Below are 17332 nucleotides of genomic sequence, written 5' to 3'. Positions count from 1 at the left end.
TAAAACATTATTATTCCACATACAACAAAGCTTTTACAGTAGACCCTCAGCATTCGCAAAGGTTAGTGGATCGTGAACCTCGCGAAAGTTGAAAATTTGCACATGTACATATTACATGTACACATATGTAAGAATAGTGTTTACTTAGCATAAAAATTGGGCTTCCCTTACCTAACACGGGTGCTGGATAGAAAGTTGTTTCTTTCTTCACTCACAACAATTGATTCTTTCATGTAAATGTTTTATTTTTCTTTCTTTGGCCACAGATAATTATGCACTGTTGTTTTTTTGTAACTTTTTGTGTGAAAGTTGCAAAGTTATTTTGAGCCATCTGTAGCATCAAGGTCAAGATAAGTCTTTTGGTTGTTCAGACTCGCCCCCGAGTGGTACCTGCTAACTTAACTGAATTATGGAAAAATATGTTTGTGCTGCTGGAAACTTGGGAATGTGCGAACCTTGTGAAAGTATTGAGGGCCTACTGTACTTACATATAGTGGCTGGACACACACACACACACACACACACACACACACACACACACACACACACACACACACACACACACACATGTATAATGCATTAGGGTTATTATTATAAAATTTTCTTGACTGCATTTTAGAAATTATTTCTTTATCATTATTATTTATTTGTTTAATTTGTTTTATTCTTGGTGTACTTTTCAGGCTTTCAACCCGACTGTCTCTGTACGTCCAGGACAGCAAGGGAAGGTCACAGTACAAGTCAAACCTGTTGATCCCTCCATTGATGCCGGGGCTCAAGTCCAGCAGCTTGTTAACTGTGAATGCATAGAAGACTTCACTGGTAAGAAATTACTTTGTAATAAAGGTTTTCTCCTTCCTGATTTTCAATGTCCTGGATTGGTAGAAATTTACTTCATATATTTAATGCTCAGTTTTATTGGACATTGTATAAAAAATTTATTTTGGCTATTATTATTAGTGAAGAAGAGTAACAACTCATATTTTCTTATGACAGATTTGCCAGATCTGATTGTGAGTTTCACGTATGGAAATGTACCCCAGCGTCTGGCTCTCCATCTTCCCCTCTCCTGCAACAAGTTCTTTGAGCCTACAGATATGAATGGGGAATCCTTTTTTGCTCGGTGGAAAAATCTTAGTGCGTAAGTATCTTCAACCATCTTTTTAATGGGTTGTGTAAAATTCTGCTATGGTTGTTGGGGGAATGTTGTTGCAATGAAATGAAAACTTAATCTCTTTTGAGATTTAATTCCAACCCAGAAACAAATTATTTCAAGTGGTTCAAAGTGACCATCAGAAGCATGAGTGGAAGATTGTTGATTAGAAAGGAGTGATGTTATACTGGAGTACGAGGGAAAGGTGAGTGAGATGTGTTTATGACAGTTGAAAAGAGAATGTGTGATTATTTTTTCTGTTGGTTTAGTGACTGTTTTTGTACCAAAGTGGTTGTATGTGGGATTTTTAATAATTAGAGAAATAGAAGTGCATGGTGGAAAAATGAGGTAAATTAAGCTATTGATGGAAGAACAAAAGAAAATTTGTCAGGGAAAAAAAATGTCCTTAATTTAAATCAAAGACTGAGTATAGGTCTTGGAATAGGATATAATGATTATTTATTTGTATTAAGTATATTAAAGGAATACAGAATGGATTTTGGTCTTGCACAAAGGAAGAGAAGTCTTAGACGAATATAATTTATTAGTGTGTCCTAATGGTTAAGAAATTATTAAGAATTATTAAGAATTAAGAAATTATTACTGTGCAACCCCATCCTTAATTTTTTTCTTGCTGTGATGCAACAATTACTTTTAATTACCAGTCTTAAATGTCTCTGTCTTTGTGGAAGGTCATATATAAAAAGAAATCCATTGTACTACTGTCATTTATATTTCCATATTTCTTAAGTTATTCCGTACAAAATAGCAATTTTAGCATACTTCATTGTGGCTATTATTTTCTGTATCTTCTCCTTTTATTTATTTTTTTTTCCCCCAGACAATTACTCTACACTTACTTTCATACCAAGTATTATATAAAGCTGTATCTCTGACCTTCTCATCCATTATGTGTTCAAAATGACACTTCTCTACTCCTATCTATTATCATAAACAAGAAATCTATTCTCTCTCTTCATTCACTGATCCATCCTCTTTATGGCTTTATTGTGATTGTAATTAGTATACAATAATTATTGTCAATTTTGTTAGAACGTTCTTTCATTTCCTCATATTATTGCTTCTATATCAAAAATTTTTCAGTCGTTCAGTATGGTTTCAATTAATCAAAACTTGACTGAGCTCCGTTATATGGATGACTCTAAACTAGATTGCTCATGTCTGGTAAACTATTAACCCATAAACTGTGCAATAGGGTTCCAGCTGTCATACCCATGATGCACAATTATCTGCTTAAAGTACTTCTCAAAAATAATTTTTGTTATAAAATGAAAGAATGCATGGAAAAGTATAGGAAACCCAAATATTAGTTCATTATATATATTAATTCAGACATGGTAGTGTAATGAAGTTGTGCAGTTTGTCACTTGGGAGTTAGTGGACAGTGAGCTTGTAGATAGTGTTATGGTGGTGAGGAAGCTGATGGAAGCAAGTTATTGTTGTGAGAAGAATGTTTAGATAAGGCACTAAACACAATACAGTAATAAGCTGTAAAAGGTATACTTATGAATTATGATCATATATTTTTTATCTGTACAGTAGGTTACATAATTTATATGTAGCCCTGTGTAAATTAAAAGTTTTTTCCGTAATTTTAAGACACAAGCATTATTTATTTGTTATAAGATAGGAAGCGTGGACTCACTCTTAGTTGTCAAGTGTTATTTCATGACATATGGGAGTGAAATGTAAGCCATGAAGTTTGAAAATAGCCTGCACATCATGTGATGTAAGTTGCAGTTACACACTGTTCATCATATGAACCAATCACACTAAGTATGATCATCACCTGGGGATAGTCTTTATGAAAACATATTATTATTAACTTATAATAGTTGAGTATAGCAATACATTCAAGAATTGTAATGCATTGTTTCATCCTAAATTATATCAGACCCTCTCAAGAAGCACAAAAGATCTTCAAGACCACTAGTTTAATGGAGAATGCTTCCATCAAGACAAAACTCTTGGGCTTTGGCATGCAGCTTCTGGAAGGGATTGACCCTAACCCTGATAACTTTGTGTGTGCAGCCATCATCCACACACGCACTCAACAGATTGGTTGCTTGTTGCGTCTGGAACCTAATCGTCAGGCACAGGTGAAGCAACACTCAATTGTTTTACCAAATATAATACTATGTTTAATGCAATATTGATTTTAATTTCAATCAGAAATGTTTTGCATGAGCTCTATACCATTATTTTGACATAGGTTCTGTTTTTCCACAGATGTACCGACTCACCATCAGGGCCAGTAAGGAGTCAACTGCCCACATCTTGGCAGAATTGTTAGCTGAGCAATTTTGAATTATGCAGAATTTCTCTTAATGCTGTCAGTATCCTATTTCTTTGAGCCATAACAAATTTGACAAGTAGGTTTCATTACATGCACTTTTCTGGTGAGCAATGTGCAAGGATAATTAGCCATATTTTGTGCTTAGTATACTTGTAAGTGCTCCAGTATGGCCATCATATGGTTGTAATGACCAATATAATAACAAATCCTCTGGAAGAAACCACAGATGTGAGTATAAGTGTTTCTCATGTTTTTTTATATTATTTTGGTATTGTTATTCATTATCAGTATTATGATTTTTTTATTGTAATCATATACATAATTTATGAACTTAAGTTGATAAAAACAATGCATCATACATTTAATCATTGAATGCTTACTCACATCAAACTTACCTTGTCAGTTTGAGAACATGTCATATATTTTGTTTTTTTATTTATTATTTTTTTAAGCTTGAAAGATTTACCTGTAAATAGACTAAATAAACTTGATTAAGTTAAAGGAATAATTAAGTTTCATAGAGAAATGTTGTGAGAGGAACACTTAAGACATATATATTGTGTATAGATATGTAGTATTGAATGTGTGTAGAAAGTGGAGGGAAAAAGAAGGTTGGCATATATTAGCTTTGGATATATATATATATATATATATATATATATATATATATATATATATATATATATATATATATATATATATATATATATATATATATATATATATATATATATATATATATATATATATATATATATATATATATATATATATATATATATATATATATATATATATATATATATATATATATATATATATATATATATATATATATATATATATATAATGAACACACATACACACACATCATAAATTCTGGCATATAAGCAAAAATTTTAGTTGTTTATTTTTTCTATGATGGTTAACGTGTTGGTCAAGCTTAGAAAACCAACTTTAGAATTTCACAAAGTATCTTTATATTGATAGGCATGTAAGGATGGACATAATGTTGCCTATGCATCATGCATGACTTCTATCCTTATACCAGAAACTAATTTCCAACACTAGTACTACTGTTGCACCTGTTGAATGTGTATGCTTTTGTTCCAAACGGTATTGAAAATTTGTTAGGAATTTCAGTTTCATTAGGTGAACAAGCACCATGTCTGTAAGAGCAGCCCAGTTTCTAGGTGGTTACACCCAAGATGAGCTTTGGGGATGATGTAGGCTTTGATATGGGTACCACTATAAATAAAATTGCCTGCACCACTAATGGGCAGAAGCTGAACAGCACTCTTCAAGTGTGTCTGCAGGTGCTAATAGGCCTTAACATTAAAAAAAAAAAAAAAAAAAAAAGCAACAGACTATTCATTACAACTGTTGCAAGTATCATTCAAATTAACATTATAGTAAAACTATACCGGATATCTATATATTGTTAGTTATATTGGACTGTAAGCATTCAGACAACTTGTCATTAAACCACATTATATCTGGTCTATGAGAAATGGAGCCTCATTTACAGGCTTGAGCAGTGTGACAACCCAAAACAAACCTGGTTCTGTACTGTAAAAAATATAAAGTTAATAAAATATAATGAAATTTAAAGGCCATCTTATCTGCAAACTTCACAATGATGACAAAGTGCTTCTTTCACCCAATCTACTCCTCTCCTCACACACCTGGTACTTTCACCCTTACTTCCATCCTTCCTGTCTCATCCTTATATATATATATATATATATATATATATATATATATATATATATATATATATATATATATATATATATATATATAACACACACACGTTTTTCAATAGTATGTTTTAGTGAGGAAATTCCATCTTGATAAATAAGCGTGTGGTATGAGGTCAGAGACAATAAGTCTTTTCATCCATACGATAATCTAAATGATTGGATATATTGAATAATCCAAATTATTGGGATAATGGATTGGGATACTTTAATCTAATTAAGTGAGGGTTTATTGTACCACTACTACTATTACTGAAATTACTACTGCTGCTGCTACTACTACTACTACTACTACTACTACTACTACTACTACTACTACTACTACTACTACTACTACTACTACCACCACCACCACCACCACCACCACCACCACCACCACCACCACCACCACCACCACCACCACCACTACTACTACTACTACTACTACTACTACTACTACTACTACTACTACTACCATATTCTAATGGTATAATTTTTCACTCCTACTACTATTGTTACCACTACTATTGTTACTGTTGGTTTCATCATTATTATATGTTAATGATTGCACAAGATGATCTATTATAGTGCTTGAGTGACTTGGTGTGTTGCTTAATGATTTATGAGACTGAGCCTTGACAACGATTTGTACTAGAGAGGGAGTGGTATTATGGAAGGTTATTCTAATATCTGGAGTATGTATACTGTAAATATTTATAAATAATATCCATAAGTTTGATTAATCTTAATATCTCACCCAGCTATATTTTGTAATATTTAGAAGTTGGAAATATAGTGAAAATGATGTGTTTAGAATAGAAGCTTGGCCAAATTTAGAAGTCTTACTATCAGTCAAACATTAATCTGGATTTGGTATTGATCAACATATGCAATATTAACTTATTAACCTATATGCCAGAATCTGCAGTGTTTGTATAGTTTTTTGTGTATGTGTAATATATATATATATATATATATATATATATATATATATATATATATATATATATATATATATATATATATATAATGATTTTTAAAGACTCACTAGTTTGACAATTCTTCAGATTAGCATTATATAGCCATAATTTCTTCAAACAAGCAAATTGATTAAGACTGCAGTCTAATGCTTGCACAAGTATTACATTGTTGCAGACTACACATGTGCATTTCGTTTAGCTTGTTTGTCAGGGAGCAACCACCCGCTGTTGGTGTCATAAGAATTGGTGGTAGGTATAAGTCAGGATTAAAGTAATACCTATATCATGATGTGCACATGCATTTTTGATCACTCATGGAATGCTTGTTAATAGATGTAAAAATTCAACTAGTTACTTCATTCCTCATGTGTGAAATATATAAGGTTATTGGAAAGTGTGAATGGTTGTATGTATGAAGATCATTTGTTGTATAGCTTTACTTATGTAAGTTATTGATGTAGAGCTGAAGCACTTTGTATGGCCTCACTGACAAGGATCAAGCATAGTCAAACAGCAAAGATGTGTTACAGTATACATAGACTTGTCTGGTGCATTACTGTAATTCATCTAGCCTTAGTTACTTTGAACCTTGACTCATAGTGTATCTCTATATGCTGTCATGTTGGTTTTATATTTTCACAGCTGATGGGGCTTTAAGAAATTGAGGGCTCTAGTATTATTGTAACACAATGATTTCCTAGTTAACCATGCATGAAATGTATGGCTTTTTGCAGATTTATAAATCCTTTAAGAACAACTAAAATAAAAATTTGTGGTCACAAGATGAAGTGTTTGGTTGGATATACAGGGGAATTAGGACTTTTCTGTTACATTTATAAATATTGGGCTTCTGTAGTTGTGGCAAGTGATTCTTGTGTTGGTTTTTCATTTCATACATACAACATTAGGTACATATTGAATGAGGTTTCCTAGAATATTCAGTTAATGAAAATTTATTTTTTAATTGATAGAATCACTTAAAGTGAAGACTATAAGATTAAGCCACTCTTACAAGTTTGTTCACACTTAATCATGAAGCCTCCCTGCTGTTAAAATTACTTATCCAAACTGTACAATATTATTTGAATGTATAATGTAAATTTTTCATCCACCATAATGGACAAAGCATTAGAGAATGGAAGTAACATTGAACATTTAAATGACAAGTCAAGTTCTTTGAATTCTATGTGTAGTTGTAATTCAAAATGTATCAAATGTTACCATTGTGATAAATATAAACAATACTTCTAGATTTGTAGGTGTCTGTTAAAATAATGAAGCAACAGTGAATAGCTTTCATCTAGTCTTAAAAACACTGGAAAAGAAACCATGAAGATAAGAATCTCAAAAAGTGTTCATACCATTTCATTCCCTTAATAGTTTTATAGTACTTTATTCTAAAAAGAAAAATAAGAGTTGAAAGAACAATATTCCATGAACTCATGCTTGGTTAGTCTGAAATAAAAAATTGTGTGTGCGGGCAGGGGGGGGGGATAAATACTGTATTGTTTTCAAAATTTTTTGTAAGAATACTGTATGTCATTTCATTGTAAACTATTTGGTTAATTCAGTGTCTTTCCAAATTTGTTGTGTGTCTCAGATTGTGATTTGTGAAATCTTGTCTCAAGTAAATCTTTGAAATTCCTAACACCTCACATATTATACTTCATGAAATTTTCCCTTAAGCAAACCTTTGAATTTCTTTGAACTTGGCAGGTAATTCACCAGTGACGTTGATAGTTTTTATCTTTTATCTGTACATTCAGAAGAAAATCTAAACACATGATCAGTTCTTTAATATTAAGCATAGAAAAGTTACTCTTGGACTGATATTAATATTTCTGACTCAAAAGTTGTTGCAGCTTCAATAGTATGTTATTGAAGTTGTCTTTCCTATCATAGATATTAGCACCTGCCTTTTAGCTCAGTCTTACCCTCTAGATAAATGTTGGTCATTTTTCCCAGTAGAGTTTTATGAATTAAAATATTTCTCAGACATTCCATTCAGACACTTGATTGGTTTACTTCATGATGTAGGTTATTGCTTCCTGGCTCACTACAGGAGCATATACATGCTGCTCCTTCAGTGACCAAAGTATAATTATAATACTTTATCATATCTTTGTCACAACAGATATATTGTATAGCTTTGGTAATTTTCCATGGGATGATTGTTTATTATATTTATTCTTTTTAAAAACAGGTGTTGCAGCAGCATGTACTCTCAAAAGGATAAAGGATAAATTGAAAATTGTTAATAATATTGTTAACTATTGTATGGTTATTGTAGAATAGGTAGAGCAGTATGTTGTAGTTTTTTTTCTTCCCCACTTTCAGCTTGCCTTTTCCTGCACATACAAGGCAGTATTCTTGAATACATCTTGCATAGTCAAGCATATACACTTACTCACATGGTTAGTTTTTACTCTGGCTCTTTTAAATGTATATTAGTTTTCAAGTGGTAGTTGATAAACTTGCCACATCCAACCATGAATCACTATTGCCAGCACAAACTTTGGTTTGTAACAGTATCCTTAAAGAGTCACATTTTATTATTTTTTGATCATTGCTGAACAGTTCATAATATTATTATAAGAAATATTTGAAGTATGCAGGATTGTCTGAAGTGAGAGAAGGAATGGGAATTGTAGACCAATACCATAGTTATTGACCCTCCCAGATTGTAGGAATTTGGAAGTGGCTATAATTTGGTATAATTGTTGACTGTGAACATACCTCTAGGGAAAGCCAAGGAAACATATTTTGTTTTATATGTATGTATGAATTTATATATAATATGCTAATATTCTGCTATTACTTTTACTGTGTGTGTGTGTGTGTGTGTGTGTGTGTGTGTGTGTGTGTGTGTGTGTGTGTGTGTGTACAGATGTTTTCAGAATTTCTTTAGATTTTAAAGATTGAATTTATCATTGATTTGTACGTATTTTCAATTAATGATTGCTGCTACATCTTTACACTAATATGATAATTTTTCTTTAGCTCATTAGTGCTATTGATCAAGATCAAAATACTATTGTGAATGATGAATATCTTATAACTCATTCATATTCATTTCAGAATATTTTAACAGTGACAAAGTCTATTAATTAAGAGAGGAGCTCATAGGCATATTCATTTATAGAGGGATATGAATATCATAAATATCCTTAAGTTAATATTTGTTGTGACTTATTTTTCAAGGCTAATTTTCTGAGTTTAGTGTAATAATTTTGACCACTTAAATATTTTCAACTAGACATGGCACTAGAATTTGCAGTTGCCTTCAGAATTTTGCTATATCACATCTTGGAGCTTTGACACCATCCTTGTCTGTGTGTGTGTGTGTGTGTGTGTGTGTGTGTGTGAGAGAGAGAGAGAGAGAGAGAGAGAGAGAGAGAGAGAGAGAGAAGTGTGTGCCTGTGTTTCCACAATGCAAGTAACACATCTGATCTTGACAAAAAATGTTTCATTTGTTTCTTTGGGAATTTCTCTAAAGGTTGTCATGTGTTCCATATTGAAATTAATATAAGTGAATGGTAAATAAATGTGTATATTGAGTGTTGCATTTTATTGATCATTTCTTATATTCAAGTGTCCAATACATTTGTGGTAAAGCCCTGTACACTTGGATTATAAGTGTCTCATATCTGTACAGATTACATGAAGCCATCTTAATTGTTTTCCTAAGCTGTCCCAATACTTTGAAGTCATAGATAAAGATGAAGTGGAAGCACTTTAACTTCATGATGTGAGTCCTTCCCATACCAGGTTCCGTTGCCGATGGGGTAGGGCTTTGGGTACAGAGGCTGTGGCCTGATGACTTAAGACCACCTTAGTGCACCCAGGGGCCTTGGGCCACAGCCCCTAGACCTATGAAATTTGCCTGGATCTTTTCCTCCTCTCCTCTTCCTTTCTTCCCCTCCCTTTTTCCCAAGGCATGAGAACTGTATGGATGGGATGTGAGGCTAGGTTTGTCCCAGTATTAACTGCCTCAGTGGACCTTACCCCTCATGAGGGCTCTAAGGGATGGGCCACCTCATTTTCCTCCTCAACCTGGCTTACCATGACTGATTATGAAAATTATTACTCATCTCCTATAAGAGCTCTGAGGTCTGCACCTCCTCTTCTGATTTTACTTCTCTGACATGCTGGTTTACTTTAGTGTATCTGTTCTCGCTGCTGCTTTTGTTTCCATTCCTCAGATTTCCTGTTCCTTGGCCTCCAAGTGTGTTCCCTGGTGGAACTGTACTTGCACTACAGCTTCCTGCTTGAAACAGGTGGTCTGGAGTAATTACCGCTGTAAATGGGACACTTCCAGCTAATTCCCAGCCCTTGTTTATCTTAAACATGCTTTGGTTAGGTTCTGCCAGACTGGTAAATTGGCCCTGTCCAGCGGCTGGTGTGCTTGTCTCTATCTTGACTTCCCCTACCCCCAATGTCTCAGTCTCACGCTGTATTCATAAACTATCTGGTAAACATCTACCCTCCTGTGCTCCTATTCTTTACCTTCCCCAGGCTGATATTGCTGAGCCACTCCAGGTGGCCACTGAATTGGGCTTATATTTCAGTAATGTCAGCAGTGGCTCTCATTTTTCCCTAGGGTTTACTACCCTTAAAGCAGTCTGTGAATGCACCCCTGTTACATTAACACTTTCTTTTACTTCATATTACAATGCCCCCCTTCTCCCCCTTGAAGTACTGCTGTAGGCCTTGATGATGTTCACTATTAGATGCTCCTCCACCTTCCTGCCGTCTCTTTAATCTTCTTGCTTAGTCTTTTTAACCATGTTTGGTTAACTGAGGATTCCCCCTCCCTCCCATTAGTGCAAGGCACTTATCCTTCCTTTTCTCAAGCCTAACAAATCTGATGCTCTCCTCCAGGATTATCTGCCCATTGTGTTGACTAGCTGTGTCTGCAAGCTCCTTGACTGCATGATGAACCTCCATTTGATGTGATATATTGAATCTAAGAGCCTTCTCTCTTCCTTTCAGTTTGGCTTTCAGCATGGTATAGTGGAGCCTCTCACCTGCTTACACACATGTATTATTTCCGCTTTTGCTCAACAAAAATCTTCCACCTCGATAAAGCTTATGATATCACTTGGCATTACATCATTCTTCACCACTTGTCCAGTGTTGGTGTCTCTAGCAACATGGGGGTTTTCCTCCATAACTTCCTCCAGTATTGCTTCTTTTGCATCACAGTCGCTTCTTCTTGTTCCCCTTCCTTCTGTCAATCTAAAGGTGTGCTGCAGGGTTTGGTCTTTAGTACAACCCTCTTACTCCTTGCCATTGATGACATCATTTCTGCCATCCCTCCTAGTGTCAGGTCCTCCCTCTATGTGGATGACTTTGCCATCTATGCCTCGGACAGATCCTCCTCTTTTCTACATCTCCTCAGTCTGCTGTTACTGCCACCCACCTCTTCTTGGGCCACTGACCATGTCTTCCGATTCTCCCCACTTTCGCCACCTTGTTATTCCTAATGTAAGTATGAAAAATTTTAGTATTATGCACAAAATTATCAACAAAAGGATGTTCATATTCATATTATTTGTTAATAACAAAAATTATACAATACTGCATCTTGCCAGAAAGATTCCCAGAGTAGGAACTCTGAGCACTGGTGCGTCTCACCATAAAGGAGAGGAGACTCAGGAGAAGGAAGAAGAGGAGAGGAAGATGTTTCCGCGGAGCTAAGCCGAGCTGGACTGCCCCGCAGAATAAAGGAATTGGGGGATAGAAAAGTTAGGTGAAATATGAAGAGGTACAACCGTACAATGGATGGGAAAGGAAGAGTGGAGGGTTAAAGTGAGAAAGGAAGGACAGTACTCTCACCTGGTAGGCCATCCCCTGGCTGTGAGATACAGTGCACCAGCCGGGAGAATGGACATGCAATGTGGGGGCAGCCAAACTCTGCAGACACGCCAGTTCCTTTATATTTCAAATTACAAGTGAGTAAACAGTAGTGCATGAACTGAGTTGTGTGCCTAATGCAGCAAATGGTAGTGCAATCTGTCATGGGTGACATTACTCAACAAATTTGAACAACAAAATACTAAGTATGGAATGTAGCGCTCTCTTACAGACATCCAGTCTTCAAAGGAACAACTGTCAGGTAAGAGTTCCACACATTAACAAACCTCAACTTGAGGAAACGTTTACGGCATTCAAGGGGTTATGAAACATTTAATAGTTCTTTTTATTATAATTATAGACAATGAAGTAAAATAAATACAAATATTGCATTATCATTTATATACAATAACAACTAGAAAACTCAGTTAATGGTGTTTTTTTTTTTTTCAATATGAAAATTGTAAGATTAATGCTAACCATGCTTTTATTTATTTATTATTTTTTTAGTTGTGAATCATCAACACAGTTGGCGTCCATACGTATTCACGTCACACGTGGCGTCAGTGATCCTTTTCTTGCTTGAGCTGAGAAACGGTCGTCTGTTTCAAAGACTATCCTAGCTGCAGTATTCTGCTCATCATGGAATCTGAGCCTGAGTTAAAAACTATTGATGTAAGTAATGTCACCTTAGTATTCAGAGTTGAATGTAGTAATTTAGTGTGATGTACATAAGAACATGGAATCCACATAATAATGTCGTATGATATGCCTTGCGTTCACAGTCACTTTCCAAAACTGTGCTGTTGCCTGTTTGTCACTATGATGAATCGTAACCAAGGTTCGAAGATTTGAACAGTCCTGTGGATGTTCCAAAGCAGCTCGAGATTTTTTTTCTACAATAGGGAAGACTGACCAAGGGCAACAAAAAATGAATAAAAAAAGGCCCACTGGATTGCCAGTTCCTTTAAAGTTATTAAGAGTTATCCAAAAGAGAGAGACAAATGTCTTGAAACCTCTCTCTTAAAAGAAGTCAAATCGTAGGAAGATGGAAATACAGAAGCAGACAGGGATTCTAGAGTTTATCAGAGAAAGGTATGAATGATTGGGAATACTGGTTAACTCTTGTATTATAGAGTTGAACAGAATAGGGATGATAGGAAGAGGAAAGCCTGGAGATACTGATATCTCAAGCTCTCACCCGCACATAAGTTACTTCTCCCTTGGTGTCCTCCTTTCATCAACTGTTATGGACTTCTGTTTATATTTAAGTGAAAAAATTTTGTTTCCATTTACTCTAAACAAACCATTGTTTTTAACAAAGAAACAACAAAGGACTGTTAATTGCATACTTTCTATGAAAAAAAAACATTGGATATTTTCAGTGATCATAGTGAAGTGACATGGACATCAAGTTATCTTCTGTAGCTAAAGACGAGTTCACACGTGCCAATATGCGACTGTTTTCTTACGTACGTTGAGTTTCCGACTCGCAATTGGCGCCTTGCGACTGCAGAAAACAGTCGCAAACCAAGACCAATATGTTGGTCAGTCGATTTGCGACTTTGTTTACCTCATGACGTCACGGAGTAGGTTTTGAAAATGTGGTCTCCAGTTGTAGAGAGGACGATGTTAGAGTTGGTGAGGGAAAAAGAACACTTCTGGGACCCCAAAAATTAATTATACAGTAAAAAAAAAACCTTGCGCAAGTCGTCGTTCGACAAAATAGCTGCCACTCTCCAAGAACTGTTTCCCTCAATGCAGGGTGTTGTTGGAGGTGAGGATTGATGAAACTTGTCAGGATTTAATTTGTTCGCATTTGTGCATAGCCTTATTAAGATGAACAATTTTCTTATGAGAAAATATAGGCTAATTTACTCTGATTATAACCTTTGAAGTTATTGTTTGGGTATAGGACAGAACCATACTTGATGTTGCAATACCCCTCCCCTGCCCCCTCTTTTTTTTTTACAACCTCATATTACCAGGTTGGAAATTAATGATAAGTGTGGGAGCATCCACGGTGGGTGAAAGCCTTTGATTGGGAGATTACAAATTATTGGTTAAGTATAGTTTACTTTGTGGTGGGGAACTATTATTGACATAGCTAACTCTTTCTTTTTGGTAGTTATAAATTATTAGGTTATTTCTTTGAAAATGATCAATTTAATAGATAATGCAGATTAAATCATCTACCCCATTTAACTATATATTTAAGTAACCTTAACCATGCTACTCCAAAGCCACCCTAGCATCTCATTTTTGTGATGTATTTATTTATATGGTATGAATAGCCATCTAAATCCTGGACCACAAATCCCTGCAGATGATAATTTCAATGTTTGGTCGTGATTACTGATTATTACCACATTCAATTGTGCCATTGCACTCATACAGCATGCATACCCTGCAATTTCTCTGCATGGTTGTCGATCCTTCTATATTACAGATGTGTTTTGTGCTTGTATTTGATGCAGCTGTAGTAGAAATCTAACAAATATATATATATATATATATATAGATTGAGAATTGGTATGAAATATTTCAGAGAAGAATGTATGCATTTCTACTGAAGCAGTTTCCATGCTATCTATAGATGACTTGCCTGGTTTGGATAGTTATGATTTTTCAGCTGTAGAGAGTTGAGAAAATCTACAGAGAATAGGTAGTAGCTATCCAATACATAGCACTTTTTGACTTCCTCTGCCCACTTTCACAAGTTATTGTCATCACTACATGACAATACATACGGGGTTACCACAATCTTCATGTGACTGATTACTCATCATTGTCAACACAGGAGCAGGTAGTAGACACCTACTGAAACGATAATTTACTCCAATGAGGTCTAATAGCATTAGTTCAGGGGGGTGTTGTGAACTTTCCATTAAAGCTAGTTGTGATATTGCTGAATGTTTTCCTTTGTGTCTCACAACTCAAGGGTGCAGCCACAACCTGCCCTCTAAAGAAAAATACTTCTTCACTCAAAACTACATTCTCTTACCACACATACACCCTTCCCTTAAAATTCAAAATAAAAAAATGCTGACTCCAAACCCAGCCTTGCAGTCCCCTTCTGGGGAGGGGGCCAGAAATGTCCTCAGGTTGGACTCCTCTTTTGATGATGTTACGGCCCGCCCGTAACATACTCCACTACCATCACCTCCTCTGCCTGCTACTTCGTTTGCCACCTCTCCACCTCCCCTTCCATGTCACCGTCTCATGAACCTTCCACGCCACCGTCTCATGAACCCTCCATGAAGCCCGCTACTGTCCCGAAGTTGGATTCACACGGCCCCATTCGACTCAAGCAGAAGTGTTATGCGAGCTCCCGGCTTTCTGGAAGTCAGTCGAGGTCCAGGCCTCAACCAGTGAACACAACGCCTCTTGAACTACCGTGGGATCTACCTCACCCAGCACTTCACTGCGACACCTCATAAGTATCACTTCCCCTCGTCCCGTGTTTTCCACATTGCCTCCATATAGGATTAGTATTATTGTTAGGTATTAAGTTGGGTTCTTTGTTATATTTATTTATGTGTTATATGTATATGTGTATGTCAGTTTCATGTGTTTCATGTTATATCTATATGTGTATGTCAGTTTCATTATTGGGTTATTAAATAGCTTCTTAAGTGCCCCTTTGCATTTCCTCACCAGTTGAACCTGCAGTGTTTTTTTTTTTTTATTGTTATTGTTCACCGGCTCCCCGATGCCAATCTTACCCGTTTAACCGGTGAACGTAACAATTGGCGACCGTGACAGGACCATTATAACCCTTGTTCAGTGTTCCATTTTTCCAGTGACTTTTTTTCTGTGATTACATTATTTTTTTTTATGTGTTTCTGTGGTGTTGTGACTTTGATGTGTTTTTTTCTGTGACTTACTCTGCGTGTGGTTTAAATTTACCTTTGTGCGATCAAGTGGCTCCTTTTGGGTTAAAAGTGCTTCGTGACTTTCATTGGTATCGCATAGCAGTGGTAGAGCAGGAAACCAGGTAGAAAGGCGTGTTCACCGATAGCACTTATCTCTATTTTTTGCACATAGGCAGGTGTGTAATAAGTGTTATCCAAGTGTTGGGATCATCATATGTTCATGCGAACCCTCAATCCCCTCACTTCGCGGATCATTTTTCTCGCTAGTTAGAATTGGCCATTTTAACTAGTCCCTCAGACTAATCCGCCTCCTTATCAATAACAAGTCTCAGTACAATTCGCTCCTCACTCTCAAGTCTCGTAACTAGAGTAATCCGGATCCCTCTTAATGCCGTAATTCTCTAGTTTACCCCTCATTAGTGATTGTACTCATAAGTGTTTACTTAAGTATAATCTAGGTAATTTCAAGGTTGCCTTTATTATCACTCTGCCAAGTTCCTCACTTAAGTAATTCGCTTATCATTTTTTTTTTTGTTGTTTAACATCTATTTAATATGGCTTCCGCTCAGTTTAACGTTGAAGATTTTTGTGCTGACCCTTCTCTGGAACAACTTAAAGGTGCTAATATAAAGAAGGACCAGTGGAAAGCCATCGCTAAACATTTTGATGTTCCCATCACGTCTCAGATGACTAAAGAGGTCGTTAAGAATGTAGTTGTTGAACATCTAGTGCAAGAAGGTCAGTTGCTAGGAAATGCCATAGAAGAGTTAACTCCCATGTCAGCTTCTACGAGGACTATAATACACAGTCCCCAGGAAGAACAGGATAAGAGTAGGATAAGTCAGTGGGAAATTGAGAAGCTTAGACTAGAATACCGGATGCATGAAAAACAAATGCAACTACAGGCAGAAAAAGAAGCGAAAGAAATGTGACTACAGGCAAAAAAAGAAGCGAAAGAAATGCAACTACAGGCAGAAAAAAAAGATAAAGAGAGAGAATTTCAGTTACAACTTAAAAGGCAGGAGAAAGAGTTAGAAATTCAAGAGTTAGGCCTACGAAATGACGCTAAGTTTAGAGGGGAAGAAATAGATATAAAGAAAAAGTTAGCAAGCTTTAATCCCGCTACAGCTGCTCCGCTAGTTCCCCCTTTTGATGAATCTGATGTTGACGGGTCATTTCGCGCTTTTGAGAGCATTGCTAATAGGAATAAATGGCCCAAGGATCAGTGGGTGTCTCTCCTTGTCCCTAAGCTAGTAGGAAAAGCTTATAGGGTATACAACGGCCTTAGTGATGAGGTAGAATATGAAGAGATCAAAGGTAACATTCTAGACGCCTACTCTATCACTTCTGACGGATACAGACAACAGTTCCGAAAGTATGTGAAACCAGAGTCTCACACCTATGTTGAATTT

General features: G+C 35.7%; 2 protein-coding genes and 1 long non-coding RNA gene across 5 annotated transcripts in view; 2 read left to right on the top strand and 1 right to left on the bottom strand.

Moving 5' to 3' along the window:
* The window catches only part of LOC123500305 (AP-2 complex subunit alpha-like), a 47105-nt gene extending 43028 nt beyond the window's left edge, over window positions 1-4077 (top strand). For all 3 annotated transcript variants that reach the window (XM_045248989.1, XM_045248991.1, XM_045248990.1), the window contains exons 17-20: window positions 684-822; window positions 997-1141; window positions 3069-3273; window positions 3404-4077. In XM_045248989.1, the coding sequence (XP_045104924.1) occupies window positions 684-822; window positions 997-1141; window positions 3069-3273; window positions 3404-3481 (567 nt within the window). In that variant the 3' untranslated portion in view covers window positions 3482-4077. The remainder of the gene's footprint in view (window positions 1-683; window positions 823-996; window positions 1142-3068; window positions 3274-3403) is intronic.
* Window positions 4078-9742: 5665 nt separating this feature from the next.
* On the bottom strand, window positions 9743-12323 carry LOC123500304. The gene is made up of 3 exons (XR_006673240.1): window positions 12276-12323; window positions 12028-12123; window positions 9743-11671 (listed from the first exon to the last, which is right to left on the bottom strand). It is a non-coding gene; the product is annotated as an uncharacterized LOC123500304 (long non-coding RNA).
* A 263-nt stretch (window positions 12324-12586) lies between these two features.
* LOC123500309 overlaps window positions 12587-17332 on the top strand; it is a 42230-nt gene continuing 37484 nt past the window's right edge. Inside the window, exon 1 of the mRNA XM_045248998.1 lies at window positions 12587-12720. Within this exon, the coding sequence (XP_045104933.1) occupies window positions 12688-12720 (33 nt within the window). The 5' untranslated portion in view covers window positions 12587-12687. The remainder of the gene's footprint in view (window positions 12721-17332) is intronic.

Source organism: Portunus trituberculatus, unplaced genomic scaffold (genome assembly GCF_017591435.1).
Source record: "Portunus trituberculatus isolate SZX2019 unplaced genomic scaffold, ASM1759143v1 PGA_scaffold_202__28_contigs__length_962959, whole genome shotgun sequence".
Classification (NCBI taxonomy): domain Eukaryota; kingdom Metazoa; phylum Arthropoda; class Malacostraca; order Decapoda; family Portunidae; genus Portunus; species Portunus trituberculatus.
The sequence above is the reverse complement of the archived record's forward strand: the minus strand, read 5'-3'. Positions and strand labels throughout refer to the sequence as shown.